This window comes from Mastomys coucha, chromosome X (genome assembly GCF_008632895.1).
Source record: "Mastomys coucha isolate ucsf_1 chromosome X, UCSF_Mcou_1, whole genome shotgun sequence".
Lineage (NCBI taxonomy): Eukaryota > Metazoa > Chordata > Mammalia > Rodentia > Muridae > Mastomys > Mastomys coucha.
In genome coordinates this window covers 11,927,509-11,944,315 of record NC_045030.1, presented here as the reverse complement: position 1 = coordinate 11,944,315, position 16,807 = coordinate 11,927,509, and the positions used below count along the sequence as shown (strand labels likewise).

The following is a 16,807-nucleotide window of genomic DNA, read 5'->3' as shown; positions in this document are numbered from 1 at the left end:
AGAGAGAGAAATAGAAAGAAAGAGAGAGAGAGAGAAAGAGAGAAAGAGAGAAAGAGAGAAAGAGAGAAAGAAAGGAAGATGGTCTATGAACACAGAGTAACGTAGCATTTAACAAGGCTAAGAACCACCAGGGACCAATTGGGAGCAGCCACCACAATTCTGTTCTTACCTTCTAGGTGGTCAGAAAAAAAATGAACAAAATTACAAGTAATAGTGAGCTTTGGTCTGAAGCATGCCTGAGTACAGGAGTGCCACAGAGAGGACACACTGGTTACACAGAGAGAGTTTCTGGGGACAGGATATCTTCTAAACAGGGTCATACAGAATGAACTGAAAGTTTTTGGAAGGGAAAGGATTAAGACAGAAGGAGTATTTTAAGCAAAGGGCAGCAACATGAGAAGAGGTGAGAGATGCTGGTGGCTGAAACCCTAGGTGTAGGTGGCTATGGAAAGAGAAGAAGCCTGGGGAACTTAAGAGGCACAGGCTCTTGAACGCTGGGCTAAGAAATGGGGAGCTTAGCCTGTGGGCCAGTGATTCCCAGTTTTTCTTTTCAGCACTGGCAGACCTTTGACCTATACTGTTTCTCCTCCCTCCACCAAAACCTAACCTTATGCCCGCAAGATTCTATGACCAAACAAAAGGCATAGCAATGATATGCAACCTCTCTGTTAAATAAAGATACCTGTGACTATTGCCTTAAAGTACTAAGAAGAAACAAATAGAAAAAACCCAGTCAAAAACATGAAACTTCTGTGGGTTTTTTTGTTTTTTTGTTTTGTTTTGTTTTGTTTTTTTGCTTTTTTGCTACATATTCATTGTGAAATGATGGGCTTCTTTATGACAATTTTATGCAGATATATTATGTGCCTTAATGATATCTAACTTATTTTTTCTTGTCCCTCTTTTCTCAGTACCCTTCCTTTTCTCACCTAGTCCCTGTTATTTTCATTTCATATATTTTTTAAATGGATATTCCACATATGAGAAAATGTAATTTTTGTTTTTCTGAGGCTACCATTTTATCTGATATGATGATCTTTAATTCCATCCATTTTCCTAAAAAATGACATACTTTGTCATTCTGTATGGCTAATTATTCTCCATTTGTTTGTGTGCATGTGTGTGTGTGTGTGTGTGTGTGTGTGTGTGTGTCCCATAGGAAATAGTAAACTTCATTTTATTTTATTTTACTTCATTTTATTTTATTTCGTGTATATGGGTGTTTTGCTTACATGTGTATCTGTGCATCAAATACATGGCTGATCTTAAGGAAGCCAAAAGATTGTATCAGATCCCCTGGGAATAGAGCTAAAGACAATTGTGAGATAACATTTGGATGCTTGGAATCCAACCTGGGTCATCTGGAAGAGTGCTCTTAACCAGTAAGCTCTCTTTCTAGATCTATTAGAATGTTGTTTTATGGTTTCTAAATGTTTTATGGAGTTTACATGGACGTTTACTATTAAGGATGTTTGGTTTCTGTTTTGTTCTTCTTAGCAATGAAATGAAACTTCAGGCAGGATCCTTTAAGTGCTAGGCAAACATTCTACCATTCAGCTACATCTCCAGCCCTCAATAGCAAGCATTATATAAACTCTTTGTGAAGGTTGCAAAGTTGAAGAATCCCTAATTAAGACTAGTCTGTTGCAGACAATAGGGAGGCTGTTAAGCTGAGAGATAAAACCTGTGTTTCAGGGGATCTCATAGAAAACTGTTGTGAGTTCCAGGACAGCCAGGGCTATACAGAGAAACCCTGTCTTGAAAAACCAAAAAAATAGAAAAAGAAAACTGTAAGTAGAGTGCCCTGGGGTGGCCCTCAGGGACTGAAGAACCAGAAGAGAGGTTGCTTTCAACAAAGCAAGGCAGAAAGGATACTCCTGGATTTAACTCTGTATTCTCTTTGTTGACTGACACAATATGAAAAGAACTAATAGAAATATGAAGATGTTGGATTTGAACTCAGGACTTCCCACCTAGGAACTGGGATGCAGAGAACTGAGAATATAGTGAAGTGTGCTGATTTCTCAAAAAGCAGCAATGAGGATATGGATATAGTTTAAGATGGGAGAGAAACAATCTGCAAGATTCCAATGAAGAGCTCTAGGCTCCCATCTCCATCAACTTCAAGAGGTTTTCTTTGAAACACTGTTTTATTAGAGTTCCAGATATCCCATGTGCACCTGAAAAGGAAGTGTGCAGGAAAACATCAGGCAGAGCAGGTTCATGGGGTTATAGCACCATATGCTGAGAGTACTTAAGGGCAACTCTGAGGGTATGAACCTGCTTCTCATCTTTCTTGATACTTTATAAATAATTTTCTTTTATTATAAACATAGTAGTCATTTATTTTAGGAATTTTGATTAAGAAAAATTCAAAATAAAAATAATATACAATTCATTCTGAAGTGGGCTAGAGAGATGGATCAGTGTGTAAAATGTTTGCTATGAACTTGGGTCCCCAGCACCCACATCAAAAATGAACATGACTACATAGACTTGTAATTCCAGAACTGGGAAATGGAAATAGATGGATCCCCAGAGACCCTGTTCAAAGAAACAAACAAACAAACATAATCTTAGTTTTGGGAAGGCAGAGACAGGCAGGATCCTGCAACTCATTAATCAGCCAGGCTAGCTGAACCAGAGAGCTCTAGATTTTGTGAGAGAACTTGTCTCAAAAAATAAAATGGTAGCCTCATCCCAGCTCCTTCGTGTTCTTTGGTTGGTGGCTCAGTCTCTGAGAGCTCCCAGGTGTCCAGGTTAGTTGACTCTGTTGGTTATCCTGTGGGGTTCCCTATCCATTGTTTGGATGTGAGTATCTGCCTGGGTAAAGTCTCTCAAAGACAGTTATGCTAGGATCCTGTTTGCAAGCATAACAGAGTATCATTAATAGTGTCAGGGCTTGGTGCTTGCCAATGGGATGGGTTTCAATTTGGACTAGTTAGCAATTGGCCATTCCTTCAATCTCTGCTCCATCCCTGCATTTCTTTTAGATAGGACAAGTTTGGGTTGAAAGTTTTGTTAGGTGGGTTGATGTCCTTATCACTCCACTGGAGGTCCTGCCTGGCTACAAGAGGTGGCCTCTTCTGCTTCCATGTCCCCACTGTTAGGCATCTTAACTAAGTATATTCATCCAAATACACCATTTTTAAGAGTTTGTCATAGGGAATTAATAGAGGAGATGCACAGAATCTTACTGAAAGAATGTTTAACACTGTTGGTCTTCCTTTGGGGTTGCCATCACCTTCAGGACCTTCAGTCCTTCCCCTAACTCTTCCATAGGGGTCCTCGACCACTGTCCAAGGCTCAGCCCTGAGTATCTGCATCTGTCTCAATAAGCTGCTGGGTAGAGTCTCTCAGAAGACAGTCATGCTAGGCTTCTGTCTACAAGCACATGGCATAATTAATAGTGTCCGGATTTGGTGCCTGCCCTTGGGATGGATCCCAAGTTGGGCCAGTCACTGGTCAGCCATTCATTTAGCCTGTGCTCCATTTTTGTCATTGCATTTCCTCTAGACATGACCAATTTTAGGTGGAAAGTTTTGTCCTCCTCCCTCCACTGGAGAGCCTGGTTGACTAGAGGTGGTCTACTCAGGTTCCATCGCCCCATTGTTGGGTATTTTGGATAAGATCGCCTACATTGACTCCTGGAAGCCTCTTCCATTCCAGGTCTCTGGGACTTCCTAAAGGTTCCCTCCCCAATCCCCCACCACCACCACTGGCAGTTGGATATTTCCACTCATTCTCTTGGTCCTCTGGACCTCTCTCCTGTCTCTTTCCATACCTGACCCTGTCCCCCTACTCCCCTTTCCACCTCTTTTACTCATGTCCCTCCCTCCCTCTGCCTCCCATGACTATTTTGTTCCCCCTTCTAAGTAGGAGAACTTATGTATGTATGTGTAAGGTTGTGGGATCTTCTGGAACTGGAATTAGACAGCTGTAAGCTGCCATGTGGGCGCTGGAGCTTGAACCCAAGTCTTCTGGAAGAGAAGATAGTGCTCTCAAGCACTGAACCATCTCTCCAGCACCCAAATACTTGAGCTTTTTATCTTAGCCATTTTGATGGGTGTAGATGGAATCTCAGCATCATTTTGATCTGCATTTCCCTGATGACTAAGGATATCGAACATTTCTGTAAGTGTTTCTCAGCCATTCAATATTGCTCTGTTGAGTTTCTCTGTTTAGCTCTGTACACCATTTTTAAACTGGTTTATTTGGTTTGCTGGAGTCTAACTTCTTGAGTTTTTTTAATATATTTTGGATATTAGCCCTCTTTCAGATGTACGGTTGGTGAAGATCTTTTCCCAATCTGTAGGTTGCCTTTCTGTTCAATTGACAGTATCCTTTGCCTTACAGTTGGTGAAGATCTTTTCCCAATCTGTAGGTTGCCTTTCTGTTCAATTGACAGTATCCTTTGCGTTACAGAAGCATTGCAGTTTCATGAGGTCCCATTTATTAATTGTTGATCTTAGAGCCTAAGTTATTGGTGTTCTGATTAGGAAATTATCTCCATGCCAATGTATTACATTGCCAAGGCTGTTTCCCACTTTCTCTTCTATTAGATTCAGTGTATCTGGTTTTATATTGAGGTCCTTGATTCTCTTGAACTTGAGTTTAGTGCAGAGTGATAAATATGGATCTATTTTCATTCTACTACATACAGACCCCCAATTAGACCAGCACCATTTGTTGAACATGGTTTTTTTTTTTCTATTAAATGGTTTTGGATTCTTTGTCAAAGATCAAGTGACTGTGTGGGTTCATTTCTGGGTCTTCAATGCTATTCCATTGATCAACCTGTCTGTCTCTGTACCAATATCATGCAGTTTTTTATCACTGTTGCTCTGTAGTAAAGCTTCAGGGATTGTGATTCCTCCAGAGGTTCTTTAATTGTTCAGTATTGTTTTAACTATCCTGGGTTTTTTGTTTTTCCATGTGAAATTGAGAATTTCTCATTCCATATCTGTGAAGAATTATGTTGGAATTTTGATGGGGACTGCATTGAATCTGTAGATTGCATTTGGTAAGATGACCATTTTTACTATATTAATCCTCTTGATCAATGAACATGGGAGATCTTTCCAGATTCTGATAGCTTCTTCAATTTCTTTCTTCAGGGATTTGAAGTTCTTGTCATACAGCTCTTTCACTTGCTTGGCTAGAGTTACACCAAGATGTCTTATATTATTTATGGCTATTGTGAGGGTGTTGTTTCTATAATTTTTTTCTCAGCCCATTTATTATTTGTATAAAGGAAGGCTACTGGTTTCTTCAAGTTAATTTTGTATCTAGTCACTTTGCTAGTTCTCTGGTAGAATTTGTAGGGTCAGTTATGTATACTATTATATGATCTCTGAATATTGATAGTTTCACTTCTTCCTTTCCAATTTGTATCCCCTTGATTTCCTTTTGTTTTCTAATTGGGATTGCTTTAAGTTTCTCTGTAGTTTTTTTTTTCAGTGTTTGTATTTCTTGTTTGTTAAGCTACACGTTTGTGCCCTTTACCTCCTCTCTCTCTCTCTCTCTCCCTCCCTACCTCCTTCCCTCCCATTCTCTGTCTCTGTCTCTATCTCCTGATCTCCTTCCCTCTTTCCCTCCCTCCCTTCTATCACTCTCTTTCTCCCTCCCTATCTTCCTTGCTTACTTGCTTTGGTGCTAAGGATGGAACCAGGGGTCTTGGCATGCTCATCATATACTCTATCTCCAAACACTTTGCCCAGTCCCTTTGCCTTTCTCTAATGGTACTGTTGTTCATCTCAGTCCTGTTTATCTCCTCTCCAAACATTTCTCTATTTTAAAAAATATTATCTTGTTTCTATGACCAAATAAATGACAACACAAACATCAAAAACAGAACATTAATGGAGGCAAGGTTTATTGTTCCCTATAAATTGAGAGCAATCCAATCCACCATAGCAGGGAAGATATGCCAGGGAAGACTGGGCAGCTCTGTGGCCACGGGAGGGGCAACAGCTGGCTGCATAGCATTGGCAGTCAGGAAGCCGAAAGAGGCATATGTCTTCCTCTTCCTTTTTCCCCTTTTACTTAGTCCAGAGCCCCAGTACATGTAATACTATCACCCACATTCAGGATGGGTCCAACCTCTCTAGAAACCCCATAAAAAAGCACACCCAAGAGATATACCAAGAGGTATATCTTGGGTAATTCAGAATCCATTTAAGTTGGCAGTGAAAATTAACTCTCACCAAAGCAAGCAGTAATTATTGCTTTATTTCATTTTCTGACCCCAATTCAGAAGTCTTGGCAGTTCTAGAACCTATATAATCTATCATTCATCAATTCTTCTATGTGCCCATTCATCTACTGTCCAACTACTCACTCACCCAGGCAGTTTCCATGCATTCTTCTACCCCCACCATCATTTTATACATTCTATGATCCTATTCTTTTAGAATCTCTCTCCTCACATGTGTATCTTACATCCAAATATTCACCATGGCCCATCTACATATTCAAGCATTCATTCATCCAACTACAAGGTATTGAGTAAGATAACTTGATAAGAAACACTCTGCTAAACTCTTGAGTTATAAAGTTGAAAGAAAAGACCATATCTTTCACCTGAAGGATCTTATTATGATCTTTGTTTGAGAAAACAATGAAGTAGTTGGCTAAAGCACAATATATAAAATGTTCAATGCAGAGGGTCATGGGACCATGTAGAAAGAAAGCTATCTTAATAAAGAGTAAAACTAATGAAGGTCAGAAGGAGAAGTACTTGTCTGGGATTTAAATGGTTAAGTAGGTATTATCCAGAAAAGAAAGAAGAAAATGTTTCAGAGAAAGGGAAGGGCATGTCAGGGGGTTGAAAGGATGTAATTATCCAAGAGTAGCCAGTAGTTTAGAGAGAACAACCCACGCTTATAAGGAGAATGAACAGCAGGTGATGAGCTTTTGAAGAGTATTGTGGACTGTGCTAATGACTATGACTGCATCCTGAGAGTTTTAGAAAGAAGATAGATGGTTTTAGGGTTCAGTATAGAGTTGAAGGATGAAAAGAGAATAAAGACAAGAAATACTTAAGGCATGTGTGAACACAGTAGAAGAGAAAATTTCATTCTAATTATACTTTAGTCTCCCCAACACCCAACATTATTACCAAACACATACCTGTCCTACACACCTTAATGCTTCTCTCCAATTTTGAGGAAGTATGGTCCTGCTGGTTTACCTTTCATGCAGTAAGAAATTCGACCAACCTCACCTCAATCATGCTCATGATCTCAATTCATATAAAAAGTAGAAAATTTCCTGCTTTGGGGTTTTGGTTTGGTTGTTTGTTGTTGTTTTGTTTCTTGTTTTTGTTTGTTGGTTTCATTCTGTTTGTTTTCTTTTTATTGATTTAAGTTTTACTGCATTATGAGGAGAAAAGATACATAATTTCAATTTGTCTGAATTTGTTAACATTTTCAAATGTATTTTAAGTAAATAGAATTACATCACATTCTTCATTCCCTTTTGTACCCTAGCTCTTCCCAGAGACCCCCATTCAAGACCTGCCATGCCTTTTGTTTTTTATCATATTCTTTAAAATTTATAAAATATTATAACTGCAAAAATGAGTATTATAAAAGTTGATATAAAACAGCAATCAATTGAATAGTCATGTAGATGCTTGTCTACAGGAATACTGAAAATAACATGTTTTTCTCAATATAAATTTTAAATAACTCCAAACATATTAACTGTATAATATTTTAAATAATATATCACTATTAGGTTTTTTTAATGAACATAGATAAAGACTTTTTGTTTGTTTGTTTGTTTGTTTGTTTGTTTTTAGTAGAGCTTAAAATCTTGACTCTTACTGTGGTACAAACCCAAAGTAAGAACAAGTTTTAGACATTGGAATTCATTGTAAATAAGGCTGTACTTCAATGACCCTCTCACATCACCAAAGAATTTTACCTACATAGTAGCTAAGCTAAGAGTTGACAGATTTCCCGCTATGGTCAAAGCTATTTGACTTGAGTAGATTGTCTTCATTCTCAGACCACAAATAACAGGTTATATTCATTTAAGAAATAGTGTGTGTATTAAGATGGTCTATCCATGAAGTCATTCACCAACTGTTTCAATGAACAATGGTTCTGCTTGGAGGGTGGCACAGACATTAGGTGAGGATAAGAATCTGATTCATTGGCTGTGATGATTTTGAAAAGCATTCATCTCAGAAAAAAAAAAGTGACTTATAGTGTCCTCTTCTTTAAAAGTGATACAATAATTATAAATATCAAGCAAAACATTCAGTCTCACTCTTTGTTGTGCTCTTACAAGCCACCTCCAAAATTCATTGTCTTCATTTCTTTCGGCTGTATAAGTAATTTTGAAATATGTAAGCTGTTCTGAAAACCATATTGTAGTGTGAAAACATCAAATAAGTAATTGTACTAATAGAGAAGCTGAGATAGGGGAAGTATGATTCAAGACCATTATGTGGTACCCAGCAAGACACTGTCAGGTACAAACAAGCAGAAAGTGTACATGGATTGTACAATATTGGACCTATTTCTCCAATTACCAAATTAGAGAGACCACTGGATGACAGCCAACAAATTTCTAATTCCTCATATTTTTGAATTTCAATCAATTATGTTGGTAATATTAATTTTCATATTAAGTGATATTAAGGAAAAATAATTGTTACTTCCTGTTATTTTTGTTGTTAGAGGTAGAATTATGTTTGTGTGGGTTTATTGAAAGATTACTTTCTTGCTTCTTCTAGGGTGTAGTTTTGCTCCTTATGTTGGTGTTTTCCATCTATTATCCTTTGTAGAACTGAATTTGTGGAAAGATGTTGTGTAAATTTGGTTTTGTCATGGAATATCTTGTTTTCTCTGTTTATGATAATTGAGAGTTTGCTGGGTATAGTAGCCTGAGCTGGCATTTGTGTTCCCTTAGGGTCTGTATGGCATCTGACCAGGATCTTTTAGCTTCCATGGTCTCTGGTGAGAAATCTGGTATAATTCAGATAGGCTTGCCTTTATATGTTACTTGACCTTTTTCCCTTACTATTTTTAAAATTCCTTCTTTGTTTTGTGCATTTGGTGTTTTGATTATTATGTAATGGGATGAATTTCTTTTGTGGTCCAGTCTATTCAGAGTTCTGTAGGCTTCTTGTATGTACATGGGCATCTCTTTTTTAGGTTAGGGAAGTTTTCTTCTGTAATTTTGTTGAAGATATTTACTGACCCTTTAATTTGGAAATCTTCACTCTCTTCTATACCTATTATCCTTAGTTTTAGTCTTCTCATTGTGTCCTAGATTTCCTGGATATTTTGGGTTAGGAGCTTTATGCATTTTGGGTTTTCTTGAACACTGTTGTGTCAATGTTTTCTATGCTATCTTCTGCACCTGAGATTTTCTTTTCTATCTCTTGTATTCTGTTGGTGATGCTTTTGTCTATGACTCCTGATCTCTTTCCTAGATTTCCTAAGTCCAGGGTTGTCTCCCTTTGTGATTTCTTTATTGTTTCTAGTTCCATTTTTAGATCCTGGATGGTTTTGGTCATTTCCTTCGTTTGTTTAATTGCGTTTTCCCGTAGTTCTTTAAGGGATTTTTTTGGTTCCTCTTTAAGTGTTTCTAGATGTTTTCCTGCGTTCTCCTGTATTTCTTTGAGGGAGTTACTTGTGTCCTTCTTAAAGTCCTCTATCATCATCATGAGAAGTAATTTTAGATCTGAATCTTCCTTTTCCAGTGGGATGGTGTGTCCAGGACTTGCTATGGTGTGGGAATTGGGTTCTGATGATGCCAAGTAACCTTGGTTTCTTTTGTTTATGTTCCTATGATTGCCTTCCACCATCTGGTTGTCTCTAGTGCTACCTGCCCTGGCTATATCTGACTGAAGCCTGTCCTTCCTGTGATCCTGGTTGTGTCAGAACTCCTCAGAGTCAAGCTCTCTGTGATCCTGTGAATCTGAGATCTTGTGATCGTGTGATACTGGGTCTGTTAGAGCACCTTGGAGTAGAGTATCCTCTGGGTATTATGGGACTTTGCTGTGGAGTTTGTGCCCATGGTCTGCTCAGGGAACTGGCTCTAACAGACTAGAAGTAACCTATGCCACTAGACTGGTGGGGTTCCTGGGTGCCTGAGTCTTGCTGGTCCCAGTTACTCTCAGTGTTGGGACAGATCTTGTGTCCTCCTCACCTCTGATCCTATGATCCTTCTTTTTTGTTTTCTAAACCCAGGATTATTGCCATTTTAGTGAATGAAGAACAGGGCCCATGTTTTCATTCTTCTAGTCAGTGAAGGAGGCACTGGGAGATACAAATTTCCCCTTTGCAGTATTAAATGTCACAACATTTTGAATGGGTGAGAACATGTCTGTTTTTCTCTCAAATTCATTATGGAATTTCCTCGGCCATTGTTGAACCTGCAGATCACCTACCATGACATCTCATCAGAGCCTCCTCAGGAAAAATGACAACAGAGAAAAAGGACAATGACCTTGTCCCACAGAGCAGGAAGTCTCTCTCCATTCAACTCTATGAGTTGATTGAGTAGAAGCCCTAGGAGCTATCTGTTTTTATCAATAATTTTCTGTGATTTTTTTCAGACAAGTCACATATGTCCTGTATTCCCTTTTCTCATCCCTAAAACAAGATGGAAATGGTCACAAGGATGGAATATGCTTTCAGGACTTGCCAGTTCTAGACTTTAATAGTATTATTGACTTCCTCCTTGAGCTAATTCATAAAATGGACTACATAGCAATAAATATTTGTAAAGTAGTGACAGTTTAAAGCTTTGCATCCTTGAATGCTATTTCTTCCAATTCCTGATCATATGTCTTTGGAAAAATGATGTAGTCATTCCATGTCTCAGGGTCTTCGTCTGTACAATATAGAATGATATCAATCTCATAGGTATATTGAAAGGATTATATGCTGGAGAAGTAGCTCAGTAGTACAGCATTTGCCTAGTATATTTGGTGTCCTGGGTGCAATCTTTAATATCACTCACAAAAACAATTAAACAAATTAATTATACACAAAGGATTAAAGAAAGAAATTGACATACATAAAGATTTCATAAGTGTGTGTTACTACCATCATCACCTCATTGTAAATCTTAAGTTCCAGGACCTTTGTAGGTTTGGAAACTTCATGGCCAAGAGAAGCTACTGGAAGTAGGACTACCTCTGGGCCCTGAGCCCTTTCTAGTCCTTCTTACAAGGTAAAATGAGTCCCCACAGTTGTCCTGAAACTTCTGGTAATGCTAACTTTTTTCAAGGTCTCAAGTTCACCTTCTTCAATATCTCCATGCCAAAGCTCTTGAGAAGAACACCTTGTGTTTGCAACCACTGCAGTTTGCACCATTGCACTGCAGAAGTAACTTGCTGACAGCACCTTACCAACTGTGAGAGGCTGGAGCTCTAATATGGAAGACCTTCAGAGACCTGAGGATTCCAGCTCTTGTTTCTTGTTGACCTTTTGCCATTAATCTTTTTCTGTGGCTTGCCTTGCTATCAAAATACTAGGAATGAACTGGTAGCCCATTTGGGTAGCATACGCAAGGCCCTGTACTTCATCTCCAGTACTACAAGTAACAAACAAATACTCAGTGGAAAATTGTCATCTCTTTAAGCAAAGCTGAATAATATGAGTAAGAAAATGAACAATAAGTAAGTAAATAATGAAACGTGTACAGTTTGGAGCTCATCAAAATTCTAATTCAGCAAAAAATATACTAGTCAAAACCCATTAGCATGGGCTGCTCAATCGTTTAATAGTGTTCAATAACAAGAATTTAAAACTCTCATTTAAGTTCAGTATTTAATGTACTCTGATTTTCACTTGCAGTATGACCTTCAGTTAGTAATAATGAAGGCAGACTTTTTCTGAGTAATTTTTTCAGACATAAATCAAAAGCAGATTCAACATTCTTCCCTGATGGAAATGTCAGCACACAGCTGGAGATGTGACTCTTTAGAAAGGGTAACCATGGAGCCTAGGAAATCAGCAGATGATAATAGGCTAGTGTCTTTCCCCTGAGGAGGATTAAAGGCTGACCAAACCGCAATGCACAATCACACACCTGCTTGAGCCAGATGGCTTCAAATTTGATGGACATGAAGGAGCCATGGTTGCCTGAAATTTACTTGGTGCTGATGACTTAAATCAATGTTGATGGTGCTCCTTGGGGTTGGATACAGTTGGATTCAGGCCCAAGGGTCTCTTGGAGAAAACTGTTTCCAAGACCCAGGCATTGGTCAAACCGTAGGTGGGTTGAACAAATAGAGTATGTTAAACAAAATGCTTGAGGTTTTATGCCCCTGACTGTCAACATTGTGTTGGATTTTCAACAAGATATTTAAGCTCTATATGCTTCAGTTTCCATACCTGTAAGACAAGAGTGAGATATAAAAAGATCCAAAGGTGTAAAGCTATTATCTTTAAATGGAGTTGAAGTTCAAAGAGCCCTTCTGTACATTAGGGGAAGAGGATAGTTTCTAAGTTACTTCTTTTGGCATCATATGTTTTGCCAAATATAGATAATATTTTTGTAAAAGGAGTTTAGAACAAATCAAAGGAAAAGAAATGATCAAACAGGCTGTTGTCATATTTCCCTACCCCTCAGCTCTGCTGACTGTCTCACAGGCTTGCCCTGTGCTTCCCACAGGTTTGACAACTCACTGGCTTCCCACCTGGGACTGCCTCCTCAGGACTTGCATTCTTATGCTGCAAATTACTCAGATGACTCTAAAACCTGGCGCCCTGTGGAGATTTCTCGACTGGTCAACAAGTACCAAAGTGAGATCTCTGACAGGAGGATCTGTGCCTCTGCATCAGCACCAAAGACCTGCAGCATTGAGCGCATCCTTCGGAAAACAGGGAGGTTCCAGAAATGGCTGCAGGCCAAGCGCCTGACACCTGACCTGGTGCAGGTGAGTGTGGGCCATGGGTGGAATGAGGAGTGGCAAGAGATAGCCACTCATACATCACACTTCACGCCTCAGAACACAGAGGCTCTCAAACCTGTGGGTTGCCACTCCTTTGGGGGTCAAATGACCCTTACACAGGGGTCACCTCAGATGTTGGAAAACACAGATATTGCATTATGATTCATAACAGTAGCAAAATTACAATTATGAAGTAGCAACAAAATGATTTCATGATTGGAGGTCACCATGAGAAACTATATGTTTTAAAGGATCATAGCATTAGTGGTTGAGAACCACTGCTCTAACAGAAAGCAGAAGTATTGGTTTATCTAAAGTGACAAAACAATCATAAAACAGAGTGACTTGTGACAAGAAAGGGACTAATCAAAATTGGCTTGTAACACTCTGTCATATTGCCATCTACCACTCTCTTCTATGTGATCCTTAGCAGTAATTTGATAAATAGTCCCTGGCTGTCATCTTTGAGCTGAAGGTTGCCAAACCATTAGCAGCCCTTACCACCCAGCCCACTCCTCTGATTTTACTAAGGCTGTCCTTTTCCCTAGCTTCTTGCTAAAAGTCAATAGTGAGACACACAGTCTCCCAAGGCAAGACTATTCCCACCTTGAAACTTGGAAACATTGCAAAAGAAGGAACTTCCTGGCATACAAGATGAATTCCAAAGTCTGTGGGGATCTTTGCTACTATACCAGCCAGCAGAGTGATGATCCCAATCCAGAGAGTATTTAAAATAGTTCATTCAACACAACTAAGTAGCCAGTGTTGGGTCAAACTTCAAGAGTCTGAACTAAAAATGTGTGTTTGAGACACAGCAAAATTTGGTGAAGAGCTTCCTGGCAGTAAATAACTCAAACTTGTGTACAAAAGACATGACTTCATTGATACTCTTTGTAAAGTATATGTGACCTTTTCCATAATTATAGGTCCTATAGGTTGACAAGCTCATGAGATAAGCTCATGTCTCTGCCATACAATGCAAAAGTCAGCAGTCTTCTTCCAGCCTTCTGGGTGGAAAACAGGTTATACATTTCTCTGTGTAGAGAGACAACTCTATGTGTTTAATATTCCTGGTTCCCTTAACTAATCTTGTGAGCACAAGAACCTTCATGCCTCCCACAAAAGTCATTACAATGCAGCTATATCAGTGCCCTAGACACTTTCATAATATCAATAGACTGAGGATTATTATCCTGTGAGTCCTGGGAAGTTCAAAGCACCCTTTTGGTACATCTATAGTCAGCTGCATTAGTGTATGTGGACACCAAGGTGTAGGCTAGAGACCCATTGTTGTGGTTTGAATATGCTTGAGTCCAGGGAGTGGCACTATTTGGAGGTATGGCCTTGTTGGAGTAGATGTGACCTTGTTGGAGGAAGTGTGTCATTGTGGGAGTTGGGCTTGAAGACCCTTCTCCTAGATGCCTGGCAGCCAGTTTTTTCCTAGCTATCTTTGGAACAAGAAGTGGAACTCTCAGCAACTCCAGCCCCACATCTGCCTGGGTGATGTTACGCTTTCTGCCTTGATGATAATGGACTGAACCTCAGAACCTGTAAGCCAGCTTTAACTAAATGTTGTCCTTCACAAGAGCTCTTGGTTATAGTGTCTCTTCACAGCAATAAAAACCCTAAGACACTCATGGAATGTGAAAACTGTGCTTGAATATCAGATCTGTCACTATAAACTGTGGCAGAATGAAAAGAAACAGAATCCCAGGAAGAACTGAGTGCTTCTGATTCTCATTCATACATTCAACAAGTTTCAACAACTGTGCTTCTGCTGTGGATTTGGAGATTAATCACATGCAGTCTCCTCTCCCAGGAGCATTGAGCTTAGTGGTGGAGACAAAAAAGCCCACAAACTATCAACTCTTTCATGTTGTATGAGGACGCACAAGGGACAGATAACTGACTTGAGTTTTTTGGGGTTTTGGGTTTTGTTTGTTTGTTTGTTTGTTTTTGTTTTTGTTTTTCGAAACAGGGATTTTCTGTATAGCCCCAGCTGTTCTGGAACTCACTCTGTAGACCAGGCTGGCCTCAAACTCAGAAATCTGCCTGCCTCTGCCTCCGAGTCTTTCATTCACTCACCTTGAATTTAAACCTTAGACTTAACTCACTCTGCTTTGACCTTCACGCTGAAGAGTGAGGTAGGAAAAGAAGCTTCTGGATAAGCTCAAAGGCCCTCTAAGCTCTCACATTCTTTGACTTCTGTGGCTCTGCTGTATTTACTTCACAGATGGACCTGAAGTCTACTATCACTTAATTTTCTCATTTCTAAAATGGCAGTACATTCTCCCTGTTCTGCCTGATTCCTTCATCCTAGTATGCTTAGAGATAGGAGATGCTTTCAAAGAATCCCATCACTGTAGAAGTACACATGGTGTTTTGGTAATAAATGAGTCAGCTGGGCAGTGGTGGCACATGCCTTTAATCCCAGCACTTGGGAGGCAGAGGCAGGTGGATTTCTGAGTTCGAGGCCAGCCTGGTCTACAGAGTGAGTTCCAGAGCTATACAGAGAAAGCCTGTCTCAAAAAAAAAATTTAAATAAATAAATAAGTAAATAAATAAATAAGGAAGCCCCTTTCTTTAATTTACTATGCAAATATTTTCTCCATCCATTTTTTCATTTTGCATTTGACATGTTACAAGTTCCACTTCTTTCTGTCCAAACAACATCTCTTACCAACATTAAGATAACTGATACCATAACCATATTCAGTTTTCTTTGGCCCTTCCCTAACCCATCTTTTCACCCCCAGTAGACTTTCTCCTCCATTTTATAAATTCTGCACAAACTCCATTGTTTTTCTATTCACTAAGATCAAAGTCATCAGTATTCTTTTCTGGCAGTATCTTCTGCCTTTCTTGTCATACTTTCTTCCCAGAGACCCTTTGCCTTTGGCATCTACAACTTGTCTGCCCTTAGATTTTTGCTATTCTTTGCTGCTCCCAGATCTCATCTGACTATCACCCATATGCCTATTCTTTTCTTTTCTTTAGCAAAACTCAATTTCAAATAGATTTATCAGTGGAGTAAAAAACTCTCACCCAGTGTAACTCAGGAAAATTGACCAGAGTTTAAAACAATCTTGTAATAAATATTTATAACAGTGATGCTTATAATAGCCAAATGGTGGGAACAACCCAAATGTCCATCAACTGATGAATTGCTAAATAAAATGGGCCATATCCAAACCATTAACTATTTATTAGTCAGCATTAACAAGGGAAAAAGTACTGATTCACACCACCACATAGGAGAACCTTGAAAACATGCTCCACAAAATAAATCAGACAGAGAGGGCAAGTGTAATTCTATTTATAGGAAATGGACACAGTGCGTAAATGAGTAGAGACAAACAGATTAGTAGTTGACAAAATCTAAGAATAAGAGAGAATTCAGAGTGTATTGGGATACAGTTTCTTTGGGGATGAACAAATTCTAGAATTAAGTACTAATGATGTTTTCATACCGTTGTGTGAATGTACTAAAACCCATCAAATTGTACAGTTTAAAATGGCTAAAGTGGCCAGGAATTGTAGTGTATGCCTGCAGTCCCAGCACTTGGGAAGCTGGGGCAGGAGGGTGGCAATTCTGAAACAATTTTATACTACATAGTGAGACATTTAATAAAAAAATACATTAACTCTGTAATAAAAGTTTAGTGAAGATAAATGTGATCAAAGAACATTGTGTCTCGGTGTGACTATATCCTTGTAAAACTCAGAGATAGGTGCACAGAAAAAATCCTAATTTAAAAAAAAGGAATGAGTCACTAAAATACTAAGCTATCTTGTGAGTCCATTTTTATTAGATATTTTCTTTATTTACATGTCATATGATTCCTCCTTTCCCAGTTTCCACTCCAAAAACAAAAAAAAAAACCA

The 16,807-nt window shown here is 38.9% G+C and overlaps 1 protein-coding gene across 1 annotated transcript in view; it reads left to right on the top strand.

Annotated features, from left to right (window-relative positions):
- Dipk2b (divergent protein kinase domain 2B) overlaps nt 1–16,807 on the top strand; it is a 63,866-nt gene that overhangs the window by 833 nt on the left and 46,226 nt on the right. The window contains exon 2 of the mRNA XM_031344045.1: nt 12,643–12,907. Coding sequence (XP_031199905.1) covers nt 12,643–12,907 — 265 coding nt within the window. The remainder of the gene's footprint in view (nt 1–12,642; nt 12,908–16,807) is intronic.